The sequence below is a fragment of the Thamnophis sirtalis genome, unplaced genomic scaffold (genome assembly GCF_051295495.1).
Source record: "Thamnophis sirtalis isolate CommonGarterSnake01/CBP01778 unplaced genomic scaffold, rThaSir2_p1.2 scaffold_2, whole genome shotgun sequence".
Classification (NCBI taxonomy): domain Eukaryota; kingdom Metazoa; phylum Chordata; class Lepidosauria; order Squamata; family Natricidae; genus Thamnophis; species Thamnophis sirtalis.
In genome coordinates this window covers 94,675,776-94,689,577 of record NW_028261382.1, presented here as the reverse complement: position 1 = coordinate 94,689,577, position 13,802 = coordinate 94,675,776, and the positions used below count along the sequence as shown (strand labels likewise).

The following is a 13,802-nucleotide window of genomic DNA, read 5'->3' as shown; positions in this document are numbered from 1 at the left end:
ACGTTTATATTTTCAGTCTGAAATCCTTGGGTGGGTGTTCGTTTCTGTGCCTGGAGCAATGCATTTCTGAAAGTAATTCTTGGTACCCCCTGAGCCATTTCAGTAAAGAACGGGATCATTTTTTAAAAATAAACTCTGTAACTCAGCAATCATTTTTTCAAAGAAGAAGAAGTTACTTTGGATAAAGATTTAGATCCGGGGCAACAAATCCAATGTGAAAATTTTCAGGGTAACTAAAGATTTGAGCCAACTAAACTTTAAAAAAATTTTTTTTTAATTAACAAACATGTAAAATACACACCCACAAAAATTAGACGCACACCACATTTATACAATACAATATGAACAGGAACTTCCTGTTCTTCATAATAGCAATCATCAATCGATACCGCTCACCTTATATTATTTCCCTTTCTATTGTATTTCATTTGGATTTCAACCATTCTTAACCCTCTTATTTTACTCATAACTATTATTTTTTGAGTTTTATCATATTCCTTCATTGATTTTTATTTCTTTCCTCCATCCACCTATACTATTTTTCCCATATCTGGTAGAATTCTGATTCTTCTTTTCCCTGGATTTCTTTAGTTTATCCATTTCGGCACAGTCCATAACCTTTCTTATTATTTCATCTTCGTTTGGGATTAATTTGTTTTTCCATTTCTGGGCAAAGGCAATCCTTGCCGCCATAATTATATGTAGTATTAAATACTGGATTTCTCTTTTGTATGTCACAGACATAATTCCTAATAAAAAAAAAACTTCAGGTTTCCATTCTACTTTAACCCCTGTTATTGCCTCCAGCCAATTTTTGACCCTTTTCCAAAAAAAATTTAGCCTCCTTACAGGTCCACCATAAATGTTAATACGTTCTGTGTATTGATTCTCATTTCCAGCATTTTGGGGAGGCAACTAAACTTGAGAAGCTACTTTGAAGATGGTGGCTTGTTTCTTACCAGCACCTGGACTGATAGGGAAGTTACAGGGAGCTTAGAAGTAGCAGAGCTGGCGGCAGATTCAGACAGTGAGAAGGGTGGGGAGGAACATGGGCCAGTCCTGGAATCCAGGTGAAGGCTCTGATGAGGGCTCTGTGTCGGAGGCAGAGAGGGGGCCAGAGCCATATGCCAGTTATTAGCTGCCTTCAGAGGCAGAGATCAGTGAGGCAGAAGAACAGCCTGTTCCCAGTGTGCGCATGCGCAGAGTTGGCAGACAAAGGAAACAGCTAAAGAACAGGGGTCGACTTCCTCCCAAAGGAAATAAAAGAAGAGCGAAAGGGGAGTGGAGTTTGCAGGAGACAATTGGTTCTCTTCATTGGTTCGTGACTCTCCGAGACTCCTTGCCAAGTTTTGCAGATACGGACCTGGCAGCTCTCCAAGCCAGATAAGTTCTGTGACTGTAAATCCTCCTTTAAAAGACTTTGCAGGCTGTGAATGAGCAGAATTCACAGTCAATTAATAAAAGAGGTTTTTTTTGTGGGGGGAAAGGAGTTTGTTTCGTGCTCTTGGGAAGCCTCGGTCAGAACAAGAATGTCTTTGAGATTCGTTTCATCTCTACAATTTTTCATTTCAGGGTTTCTACAGAGCTACGTTACAGAAAACAGCCATGGGGACTAGTGAAATCCTTCATTGAGAAGAACTTTTGGAGCGGTCTGGATGACTATTTTCGCCACTTAGGTGAGAGGTTGCAGAACTCATCCAGTGGATTTACCTTCTTTACCTTTTCATTTGTAGGGCAACGGAATTGGACTTGTTGGAATTGACGATCAGTCTCTAAATCAGGGATGTCCAATTTTAAGACTTGTGGACTTCAGCTCCCAGAATTCCCCAGCCAGCCATGGTCCTGCTCGAGATAAATCTGGAGATTCTAGCTTGATAAATAAGAATTTGTATTAACTTTCAACTTTAATAAGATTTGTATGCCGCCCACTCCCTTGGGACTCTGGGCGGCTATTAATATGTTAGCTCTGCAATCTTAATAAATCAGAAGGGATGCAGTGGCTCAATGGCTAAGACCCTGAGCTTGTCGATCAGGCAGTTCAGCGGTTCGAATCCCTAGCGCCGCGTAACGGAGTGAGCTCCCATTACTTGTCCCAGCTTCTGCCAACCTAGCAGTTCGAAAGCATCTAAAAATGCAAGTAGAAAAATAGGAACCACCTTTGGAGGGAAGGTAACAGCGTTCCATGCGCCTTCGGCATTGAGTCATGCCGGCCACATGACCACAGAGACGTCTTCGGACCGCGCTGGCTCTTCGGCTTTGAAAGGGAGATGACCACCGCCCCCTAGAGTCAGGAACAACTAGCACATATGTGCGAGGGAAACCTTTACATTTACCTTTTAGGGTTCTGTGAATGGACCAGGACTTTCCAATGTATAAACCATATAAATGAGAACCTTTACCTTATGTTAATAAATCGGCACTTTTAAAAAGAGATACATGAGAGCTACCAGAATCATTTCAAGCGGCTTGCCAGAACAGGTCAATCACTTCTGCTCTCTTGAAGTACTGATGCTGGTTCTGACCTAGGAGATAGGTCAGCATTCTCTCACCGAGCCTGCAGGTTCTGATTGAACCTGGGTTTTGCCTCCTATGGAAGAGTCCTGGATTGCACTGCTGGGATCTGTTAATAATCTGCCTAACACAAATCATGTTTTTGTTTAATTTAGTTGGAAAAACAAAGTAACTGTAGGCCTTCAGAATGGTGCTCACTGCATCTTAAATTCCTTCCTCCCAAGTCTTCCAAACATTAGATTCTCCCCCATTCAATTGGCCTTCATCCTTTTGCAGGATGTCTTCAAGCAGACCCCGATTGTTGATGTTTTTCAGAATATTGTCATCATCATCTTCTTTTAATGGCCCAATAATCCCTTGCGGGGTGGAGTCTGGGCAAGTGAATGGCCAGATGCTCTTCCTGTCTCCAGGGTGGAGTTTTGTTCAGCAGATAAATTCTCAGTGCGTGCAGAGAGAGAAATAGAATATTGTTGTCTCACCTACAAAATAATTGCCTCCTCTCTGACCTGGAATGGAGGTTGGGAAGAGATAAACTGCCTTTTGACCAAGCTTCTTCCTCCCTTGTCTTCTCCTGGGCAGAGAGTGAATTGACCAAAACCGAGAGTTTGTATCTAGCAGAACTTCACAGACAGTCGCCCAAAGAGAAAGTGAACAAACAATCCATAGTGCGGCGGAGGAAGCGACCCCATGCACACTTGAGGGGGCCTCATCTGGAGGAAGTACTGAGTCCTGTAACCACTCCCACAGATGAGGAGGTTGTAAGTCGAATCAAGCGTGTGGCAGGTATGATGTGACCGGTTCGCAACAGATGAAGCGTGGCGGGGTTGATGGGACAGGAAGGGATCCAACTCTATGGTTTCATCAAGCGTGTGCCACAGGCATCTTCAGTGGTAGACAGTTGTATTTCTTGGAGGATTAATATATCTAAAGAAAGATGGAGAACTCCCAGTTTGTTGTCTATGGAGTTTTTAAGAAGAGATTGGATAATCATTTGTCTGAAATGGAATAGGGTTTCCTGCCTATTCAAGGGGTTGGACTAGAAGACCTCCAAGGTACCTTCCAACTGCTCTATTCTATTCTATTCCATTCCATTCCATTCTTTTTCTATATTCTATTCTACTCTGCTCTGCTCCTATTCCTATTCCTATTCTATTTCTATTTCTATTTTTATTTCTATATTCTACTCTACTCTATTCTTTTTCTATATTCTGTTGTAGTCTATTGTACTCTTCTCTTCTCTACTCATATTCCCATTCCTATTCCTATTCTATTCTATTCTTTTTTCCCCCTCAAAATAAAAATTTATTCAGTAACAAGAACATCGAGTCAGCCCCCGTCAAGGGTGGGAATTCACATTTAAAAACAGCTGAGCATCCTTGTGTCCGGGCAGTCTATCTTAGAAGTCTCCGGGAGGGTCAGAGAGCACCATGGATGGCAAGGAGAAGACAGGATGGAAAGGAAAAAGGAAAAAGTGGGGGATGAACATGATTTCCCCACCCCCCTTTCCCAGTCCTGAATTTGCTGGAAAATTCTATTCTATTCTATTCTATTCTATTCTATTCTATTCTATTCTATTCTACTCTACTCTACTCTACTCTACTCTACTCTACTCTACTCTACTCTACTCTACTCTACTCTACTCTATTCTTTTTCTATATTCTGTTGTAGTCTATTGTACTCTTCTCTTCTCTACTAATATTCCTATTCCTATTCCTATTCCTATTCCTATTCTACTCTACTCTACTCTACTCTACTCTACTCTACTCTACTCTACTCTACTCTACTCTACTCTACTCTACTCTACTCTACTCTACTCTACTCTATTCTATTCTTTTTCTATATTCTGTTGTAGTCTATTGTACTCTTCTCTTCTCTACTAATATTCCTATTCCTATTCCTATTCCTATTCCTATTCCTATTCCTACTCTACTCTACTCTACTCTACTCTACTCTACTCTACTCTACTCTACTCTACTCTACTCTATTCTATTCTATTCTTTTTCTATATTCTTTTGTAGTCTTTTGTACTCTTCTCTTCTCTACTGATATTCCTATTCCTATTCCTATTCTATTCTATTCTATTCTATTCTATTCTATTCTATTCTATTCTATTCTATTCTATTCTATTCTATTCTATTTTTTCCTATATTCTACTCTACTCTACTCTATTCTTTTTCTATTCTATTCTTTTTCTATATTTTACTCTATTCTTTTTCTATTCTATTGTAGTCTATAGTACTCTACTCCTATTCCTATTCCCTATTCTATTCTATTCTATTCTATTCTATTCTATTCTATTCTATTCTATTCTATTCTATTCTTGACATTCTCAATCCTCCAGGTCATGGTTGTCCCAAAGGTGCTTTTACAAAGATAACTGGACTCCCGTGTCTTTTTTTCCTTGAAAACATTTAGTTTCTGAAGAACTTGTGAAAGTTCTCAGATGAGAAGCAAAATAATCCCCTCCAGAAATTTCTTTCTCCTCCAATTAGAGATTGCTCAAAGTGGCAAACACACACACATCCTTCTTGATTAAGTCAGTGGTGTCCAACCTTAACAACTTTAAGACTTGTGGACTTCCACCCCCATCTGGGGGATTCTGGGAGTGGAAGTCCACAAGTCTTAAAGTTGTTACAGTTGGACACTCCTGTTCTAACATCTAAGTAAAAAAAAAAAAATCCAGTTCTCAGTCCTGCGGCCATTTTTTTCTTGTGGATCTTTGGCCTGCCACACTTTCTATTATTCTACTAAGCATTTTCTATGGTGGGAAAATGGGAGGGGGGAATTGTACGGAGTGACATGCTATGTAGCCATAACAACATTCTTTCTAGAAAGCCAAGGTCATCCTTTGTCTTTGCACCTCTGACCCTCTGACCGGAAATGGATGGTTGGAACTTCCAGCATGACAGTGGGAGATTGGACCATGGGATGGACTTGTGGGTGTGGGGGGCAAGATCTTGAACTTTCAACCGGGGGGGGGGGGGGGAACCGGGAAGCTTTCAGATTCGGGTTTTCCCAGATGTGCCAACATGTCTCTCTTAATAAATTGGAACTTGGAGCAATACTGATTTACTTTTGGGTGCTATTTGGAACCCTGAACCAGTTGCCTTTGGGAAAAGCACCTTTGGGATTCCAGTTCCTTGACCAAGTCTGATCCCTCCCTTGGCTGGTGTGGGAAACCAGTTGATTTCCAACCCTAATTACAGACTTAAACCTAACTATTGCAGAACTAGAGAGGACAGGATGGGGAAAGAATGTCAGCCGAAGGTGTCCCTTCCATTCAACCACATCTGGTCCTTTTCAGGTTCCACCCAAACACGGCACATCCCTGAGGAAAGTCCTGGCACCTTCCACCTGCAGAGTGTGTCCAAATTACTCCTTGTTATTAGTTGTGTGTAAGTAACTCCTTATCCTGGCTTGATTTTCTTTTTCCCTGTCCTTCTGCAATGGATTTTTTGATGAGTTTTCTTTCCTGGTTTTACTCCGTTTCATTTCACAAGCCAAGGCTACCCCTCCAAAAAAAAGGCAAGTCATAGTTGTGAATAAGCCAACATCGATGTAACTCAATCGATGGGTACAATTGGAGCATCTTTTCAAGCCTCCAACAGCGCCACCTGCTGGTACGAAATGTCCCAGCAAAGCATCATTCGAAAACCTTCTTGTCTTCATGCGCGCTAAGGGCTCTCCGACAGAACGTTGGCACACCGCCTTAATTTCTGCACCACACCTTCGTTGTTTTGCCACTTACACATTTTTGTTGTCTTGATGGCTTTCCTGTTTTGGGTTTTTCTAATAGGCAAATTGGGAGTTGGTGGCTCCGAGCTTGGTGGCAGAGGCTAGAATTAGAGGAGAGCATGTAGAAATATAAATGGCCTGCTTAGACCAGTGATGGCGAATATTTTTCGGGACTCAGTGCCCAAATCGGAATGTGTGTGCATGTGCGCACCAGAGCGCCAGAAACCCGAAGACCAGCTGGCTGGTGTGCGCATGCCTGTTTTTTTGGCCATTTTTCGGGCCATAGTTTGGGCTGTTTTTAATGACCAAAATTTGGCCTGTAAATGGCCCAGAAAATGGCCTAGTTTGGGGCAGTTTTTCAGATCATTTTGGGGCCCATTTTGGGGGCATTTTCAGGCTGTTTTTCCAGCCAGTTTTGAGACTGTTTTCAGGCCATTTTCGGGCCATTTTTCAGGCTGTTTTTTTCAGGCTGTTTTTGGACCATTTTAGCAATAGCAATAGCAGTTAGACTTATATACCGCTTTATAGGGCTTTCAGCCCTCTCTAAGCGGTTTACAGAGTCAGCATATCGCCCCCACAGTCTGGGTCCTCATTTCACCCACCTCGGAAGGATGGAAGCCTGAGTCAACCCTGAGCCGGTGAGATTTGAACCGCTGAACTGCAGATAACAGTCAGCTGGAGTGGCCTGCAGTACTGCACCCTAACCACTGCGCCACCTCGGCTCTTTCCAGGCCATTTTCTGGTGCTCTGGCACCTGCGAAGACCAGCTGGCCAGCGCGCATGTGTGCGCCAGAAAGCAGAAGAGCAGCTAGTGATGGCGCATGTGCACACAGAGAGGGCTCTTTGTGCCACTTCTGGCTCAGATGCCATAGATTCGCCATCATGGGCTTAGACTATAGCAGGAATGGGCAATTTCATGTGCCGTGGATTTCAGTTCTCAGCATGGCTGACTCAGGAATTCTGGGAATTGAACTCCGTAGGTTGTAAACGTGTCACTGTTGCCCAATCCTGTTTTGGAGAGTGCAACAGAATGTCGTTCTGACAACCTTTTGGGGGCAAGCTAGGAAGAAGCTAGGGAGCCAAGGTGGCGCAGTGGTTAAATGCAGCACTGCAGGCTACTGCTAGATCAGCAGTTCAGCGGTTCAAATCTCACCGGCTCAGGGTTGACTCAGCCTTCCATCCTTCCGAGGTGGGTAAAATGAGGACCCAGATTGTTGGGGGCAATATGCTGACTCTCTGTAAACCGCTTAGAGAGGCCTGAAAGGCCTATGAAGCGGTATATAAGTCTACTGCTATTAGCATCTCTTCTTCCCCTGTGCCAGGGTTTGAGGTTTGAGGTTTATTAGGATTTGTATGCCGCCCACTCTCGAGAGACTCAGGGCGGCTTACAGATAAAGGCAGGAAGGGGGAACGTATAAAAATTAAAAGGAACAGACATTAAAATTCCACAACATTCATATAGCTTAGAATGGGGCTGGATAAATCAACAGCCCCAGGCCTGCCGGAACAGCCAGGTCTTAGTGGCTTTGCGGAAGGCCGGAAGAGTAGTAAGGGTCCGGATCTCCACGGGGAGATTATTCCATAGGGCCGGAGCAGCCACAGAGAAGGCCCTCCCCCGGGGAGTCGCCAGCCAACATTGACCGGCAGATGGAATACGGAGGAGGCCTAGTCTGTGTGATCTTATAGGTCTCTGGGAGGTGAATGGCAGGAGGCGGTCTCTCAGGTAGCCAGGTCCTAAACCATGTAGGGCTTTAAAAGTAACGACTAGCATCTTGAAACGTGTCCGGAGACCAATGGGAAGCCAGTGCAGCTCGCGGAGGATAGGTGTGACGTGGGTGTACCTAGGTACACCCACTATCGTTCGCGCGACTGCATTCTAGACTAACTGAAGTCAGGGCGGGCTTCCCACAGATTTTCAAAGACTCCGTGCCGTGAATCCTTAGTGCTTGCGTTCTCCTTGAGAGGCCTCCTGATCAACCTGTTCTTCTACTATTTGTCGTACTGATGTGGGTTCGATTCTGGCTATGCTGGTTTCTCCAAATTGGGTGCTTTCCCTTGCCACCCTGTGATTTCCCCAGCTCTGTCCGTGTCCTTCGAAACTTCCCTTGTGATGTTCTCCTCTCCTAATCTTTGCTTCCCCCCATTTTTTCTCTTTCCTGCCTCCCGTTTTAGGATTTGTTTCAGGTATTGGCTTCTCTCCCTTTTATCGCTGTCCTTCTTTTCTGCCTCTTTCGCTCTTTTTTTTGCATCTCGGTTGGTAAAGCTGCCTCTCTTTCACCCTGGCTGCCTGATCTCGACTTGGATTTTGCTGGTTCTCCATTCTTGGGCTGAAGCTTTCATTATTTATTTTGGCTTTCCCCCTTTTTTTTAAGTAAATAAACAAATAAATGAACCCTTGCGTTCTTTTCTATTCTTCAAACTGAATGCGAATAGCACTAGCGCTTAGACTTATATACAGCTTCACGGTGTTTTTACACGCCCTCTCTAAGCGGTTTACAGAGTCAGCCTCTTGCCTCCCCCAACAATCTGGGTCTCCTCATTTTGAGAGGATGGAAGGCTGAGTCAACCTTGAGCCAGTGAGGATTGAACTGCTGGCAGTTGGCAGAACTAGCCTGCAATACTGCATTCTAACCACTGCTCAAAAACAGAAGAAAGGAAGGAAGGAAGGAAGGAAGGAAGGAAGGAAGGAAGGAAGGAGAGAGGGAGAGAGGGAGGGAAGGAAGGAAGGAAAGAAGGAGGGAGAGGGAGAGGGAGAGAGGAAGGAAGGACTAGCAATAGCACTTAGACTTATATACAGCTTCACAGTGTTTTTACAGCCCTCTCTAAGCGGTTTACAGAGTCAGCCTCTTGCCCCCCAACAATCTCGGTCTCTTCATTTTACCCACTCTGGGAGGATGGAAGGCTGAGTCAACCTTGAGCCGGTCAGGATCGAACTGTAGAGAGCAGTGAGTTAGCCTGCGATACTGCATTCTAACCACTGCATTACCACAGTCCTTCCTTCCTTTCTTCCTCTCTCCCTCCCACCCTCTCTCCCTTCTTTAGCACTTATCATGTAGACCTATATACCGCTTCATGCTGCTTTCCAGCCCTAAGCGTCAGCATATTTGTCCCCAACAATCTGGGTCCTCATTTTACCCACCTTGGAAGGATGGAAGGATGAATCAACCTTGAGCCAGTCAGGATTGAACTACCGACAATTGGCAGAATTAGCCTGCAATACTGCTTTCTAACCACTGGGATGGAAGGAAGGAAGGAAAGGAAAGGAAGGAAAGGAAAGGAAAGGAAAGGAAGGAAGGAAGGAAGGAAGGAAATAGCAATAGTGCTTAGACTTATATACCACTTCACAGTGCTTTACAGCCCTCTCTAAGTGGTTTACAGAATCAGCTTATTGCCCCCAACAATCTGGGTCCTCATTTTACCCACCTCGTAAATTTGTCGTTGTTGCCCATTCCTGTTTTGGAGACTACAATAGAGTGTAATTCTGACAAGCTTTCGGGAGTTCCAGCAACCTTTAAGGAGAAGTTAGGAAGAAGCTATGGATTAGCACTTCTTCCTTCTCCTTACCAGAGCCATGGCTACATTCTCACAGATTTTCAAATACTCCATGGCATGAATCCTTAGAGCTTGCATTCTCAATAGAATAGAATAGAATAGAATAGAGCAGAGCAGAGCAGAGCAGAACAATAGAATAGAATAGAATAGAATAAAGCAGAACAATAGAATAGAATAGAATAGAGCAGAGCAGTAGAATAGAATAGAATAAAGCAGAACAGAGCAGAACAATGAAATAGAATAGAATAGAATACAGAATAGAATAGAATACAGAATAGAATAGAATACAGAATAGAATAGAATACAGAATAGAATAGAATACAGAATAGAATAGAATACAGAATAGAATAGAATACAGAATAGAATTCTTTATTGGCCAAGTGTGATTGGACACACAAGGAATTTGTCTTTGGTGCAGATGCTCTCAGTGTACATTAGGAGAATAAAAATACATTCATCAAGAATAAAAAGATACAACACTTAGTGATAGCCAAAGTTACTCATAAGCTATCAAATCGTACTAGGAAGCAAATAAAAACAATATAAATTGAAAGATACAAGCAACATGGTTATAGTCCTAAGTGGGGAGAGGTAGATACTAGGAAGGAAGAGAAGAAGAATAGCAATCCAGTCTTAGTCAATTATTGACCATGTTGTGGGAATTAGTTGTTTAGCAGAGTGATGCCATTCGGGGAAAAAACAGTCCTTGTGTCTGTTGTAACTGTGCCAATTGGTATGAAACAACTCCTGCCCACTCCCCAAATTTGGTGAAGCTTCAGGAAACCATGAGAAACAGAACGGTTCCGGAGACCCTTTCCATCATCAATGCCGCCATCCGCGCTGATCGCTTTTTTTATTCCTTATTTTATGATTTGAGCCATGCTTTCAGGGGTTGTGTTTTTGTGATGCAAAATGGCCGGTGCTTTATTGTGGAAGCCCCTCTTGAGTGTCTTCATTGCAGCCATGAAAGGAAAAATAATAATAATGATGATGATGAAAGAAGGGAACAAGAATGGCTGCTGCATGTCAATAATTCTTCCCCCCCCCCTCCTCTTCATTTCCCCCCAGTTTGGTGCTTTTGGTCATCCTTAATATGTTGCTGTTCTACAAGCTGTGGATGTTGGAATACACCACTCAGACGTTGACCGCCTGGCAGGGGCTCCGCTTACAGGAAAGGTAAGAGATGCAGGCGGAGGATTGCGCCCTGTGGCTGACAAGCTGAGAATGACTTAACTACGTTCGGTATACACGGAGACTCACCATGTCTGTCTGTCTGTCTGTCTGTCTGTCTGTCTGTCTGTCTGTCTTTCTTTCTTTCTTTCTTTCTTTCTTTCTTTCTTTCTTTCTTTCTTTCTTTCTTTCTTTCTTTCTTTCCTTCCTTCCTTCCTCTCTCTCTCTCTTTCTTTCTTCTTTCCCTTTCTTCCTTTTTTCTCTTCCCTCCCTCCCTTCCTTGCTTTTTTCTTTCTCTTTTTCTCTCTTTTTCTTTTTATTCCTTCTCTCCCCCTTTCTCTTCCTTTCCTGCCTTCCTTCTCCCTCCCTCTTTCTTTCTTTCCTTTCTTTCTTTCTCCCTCTTTCTCTTTCTTTCTTCTTTCCCTTCTTTCCTTTTTTCTCTTCCTTCCCCCCTCCCTTGCTATTTTATTTCTTTCTCTCTTTTTCTTTCTTTCTCTCTTTTTCTTTCTTTCTCTCTTTTTCTTTCTTTCTCTCTTTTTCTTTCTTTCTCTTTTTTTCTTTCTTTTTCTTTCTTTCTTCTCTCTCTCCCTCTTTCTCTTTCCTTTCTTCTTTCCTTTCTTCCTTTTTTCTCTTCCTTCCCTCCCTTCCTTGCTTTTTTCTTTCTCTCTTTTTCTCTCTTTTTCTTTTTATTTCTTCTCTCCCCCTCTTTCTCTTCCTTTCCTGCCTTCCTTCTCCCTCCCTCTTTCTTTCTTTCCTTTCTTTCTTTCTCTCTCTTTCTCTTCCTTTCTTCTTTCCCTTCTTTCCTTTTTTCTCTTCCTTCCCTCCCTCCCTTGCTATTTTCTTTCTTTCTCTCTTTTTCTTTCTTTCTCTATTTTTCTTTCTTTCTCTCTTTTTCTTTCTTTCTCTCTTTTTCTTTCTTTCTCTCTTTTTCTTATCTGTCTTGGAGAGCTGACAGGGCGATCTCTGCAGAACTTGGCAAGGAGTCTCGGAGAGTCACAAACTAATTAAGCAAACTAATTGTCTCCTGCAAACTCCACTCCCCTTTCGCTCCTCTTTTATTTCCTATAGGAAATAAAAGGTTCATTGTCCACCTGTGGCCTTACTCCCAAGATGACCCCTGTTCTTTAGCTGTTCCCTTCGTCTGGCAACTCTGCGCATGCGCACACTGGGAACAGGCTCCAGCTGTTCTTCTGCCTCACTGATGTCTGACTCTGAAGGCAGCTGATAACTGTCAGACGGCTCTAGCCCCCTCTCTGCCTCTGACACAGAGCCCTCCTCAGAGCCTTCCCCAGACTCCAGGACTGGCCGGTGTTCCTCCCCAACCTCCTCACTGTCCGAATCTGCTGGCAGGCCAGAACAGATTAAACCCATTTACCCACCTGGGTGTCCTCACAGAGCTCACGTTGGCATGCAAGATACTCTGCCCTATAATGCCGGGGAAAAGTTGGTTTGTAAGGAAGGGTCCCAAGTGCTGGCTTCAAGTGCTTTCATTTCTCTCTTTGCTCCTCGGTCTCCACAGGTTACCCCAATCTCAGACGGAGTGGGCACAGTTATTAGAGTCCCAGCAGAAATATCACGACACAGAGCTCCAAAAATGGCGAGAGATCATCAAATCATCCGTGGTTCTCTTAGATCAGGTGAGAGCTACCTCCACCCTAGGGGAGAAGCCACAGGTTGTGGGCAGGCTGAAGGCAAGGCAAGTGAAATAGCTGGCCCGTTGTTTTGATTTCTTCCATTTACGTAGGTGAAGGAGTGGCAGAACTTGGGGGTGGAGTCAAAATAGGCATCAGCTTAGAATCCTTACGTAGTCACAAGCGAACTAAACCCAATCCCCCTTGAATTCCATTGATCCTCATCTAACTCCTAGCAGGTGCTAACTGTTAGTTAAGAATATTCCTATGCATAGGCATGAGTAGGAATAAATCAGATTAACTAGACATTCAATGTGTGGACTTGATCTTTCATGCATGGCCATTTACGTCCAGTCTTCCTTCTAAATTGTATCTCATCTACGAGATTATCCTTTGCTTTATCCTCTCAATAGCAATTGCATTAGGTCGGTAGGGTTGAGAGGTACTAAGTAAGGCGAGATCACTAGTAAATTCTAAGAGAGGATTGAACCCTGGCCTCTCCAGTCAATCCCTTCATCTCCTCACCACGCCTTCAGGTATCCTTATGGAATGGATATTAAAAAACAACAACCCACCTCTATTTCCTAATTCAAGATCTGGCCCTATTTTATTTACTTTTGCCTCCATACTTAATGGAGGCATCGGATGATCTGGGAGCCAGGTGGGTTCTGCCATAAATCCAGGGGTGAGATTCAGCCGGTTCGGACTGGTTCAGGCAAACCGGATGTTAATTTTAATCTGGTTCGCCGAACCGTTACTTACAAGGACTGGCTGACTCCTCCCACTACATCCCACCCCTTCCAGGAGTCCCCACACATCCCGTTTTGGATGCCAGATGCAGGGCCTGTATGGAGTCTCTGGAAGGGTGAAAAATGGGCCCACTGGAAGTACTAGAAGTCCGGAAATGGGCCCATTTCTGGCCTCCGGGGGGCCTCTAAAACCCGGGGAGGCTGTTTCCACCCTCGCAGAGGCTCAAGGAAAGCCTCCGGAGCTTGAAGAGGGCAAAAACGCCCCCCCCCCGCTCCTGGCATGGTGCAGGAAGCCGACAAGGCCATGCCCCTATAGCCGGCTCACCGACAAAAGCGCGCCCAACAAAAGCGCGCCCGACTAAACCGCGATGACAAAACCGCGAGTTCTAAACCACGCCGACGAATGAGCGCTGAAGCGCGCCAACAACAGCGTGCTGACAGAAGCGCGCTCTAA

At 44.0% G+C, this 13,802-nt stretch overlaps 1 protein-coding gene across 10 annotated transcripts in view; it reads left to right on the top strand.

Annotated features, from left to right (window-relative positions):
- GRAMD1B (GRAM domain containing 1B) overlaps positions 1 to 13,802 on the top strand; it is a 204,896-nt gene that overhangs the window by 171,862 nt on the left and 19,232 nt on the right. For all 10 annotated transcript variants that reach the window (XM_087706400.1, XM_087706401.1, XM_087706399.1 and 7 more), the window contains 5 exons: positions 1,573 to 1,676; positions 3,091 to 3,294; positions 5,816 to 5,906; positions 10,867 to 10,974; positions 12,488 to 12,605. In XM_087706400.1, the coding sequence (XP_087562526.1) occupies positions 1,573 to 1,676; positions 3,091 to 3,294; positions 5,816 to 5,906; positions 10,867 to 10,974; positions 12,488 to 12,605 (625 nt within the window). The remainder of the gene's footprint in view (positions 1 to 1,572; positions 1,677 to 3,090; positions 3,295 to 5,815; positions 5,907 to 10,866; positions 10,975 to 12,487; positions 12,606 to 13,802) is intronic.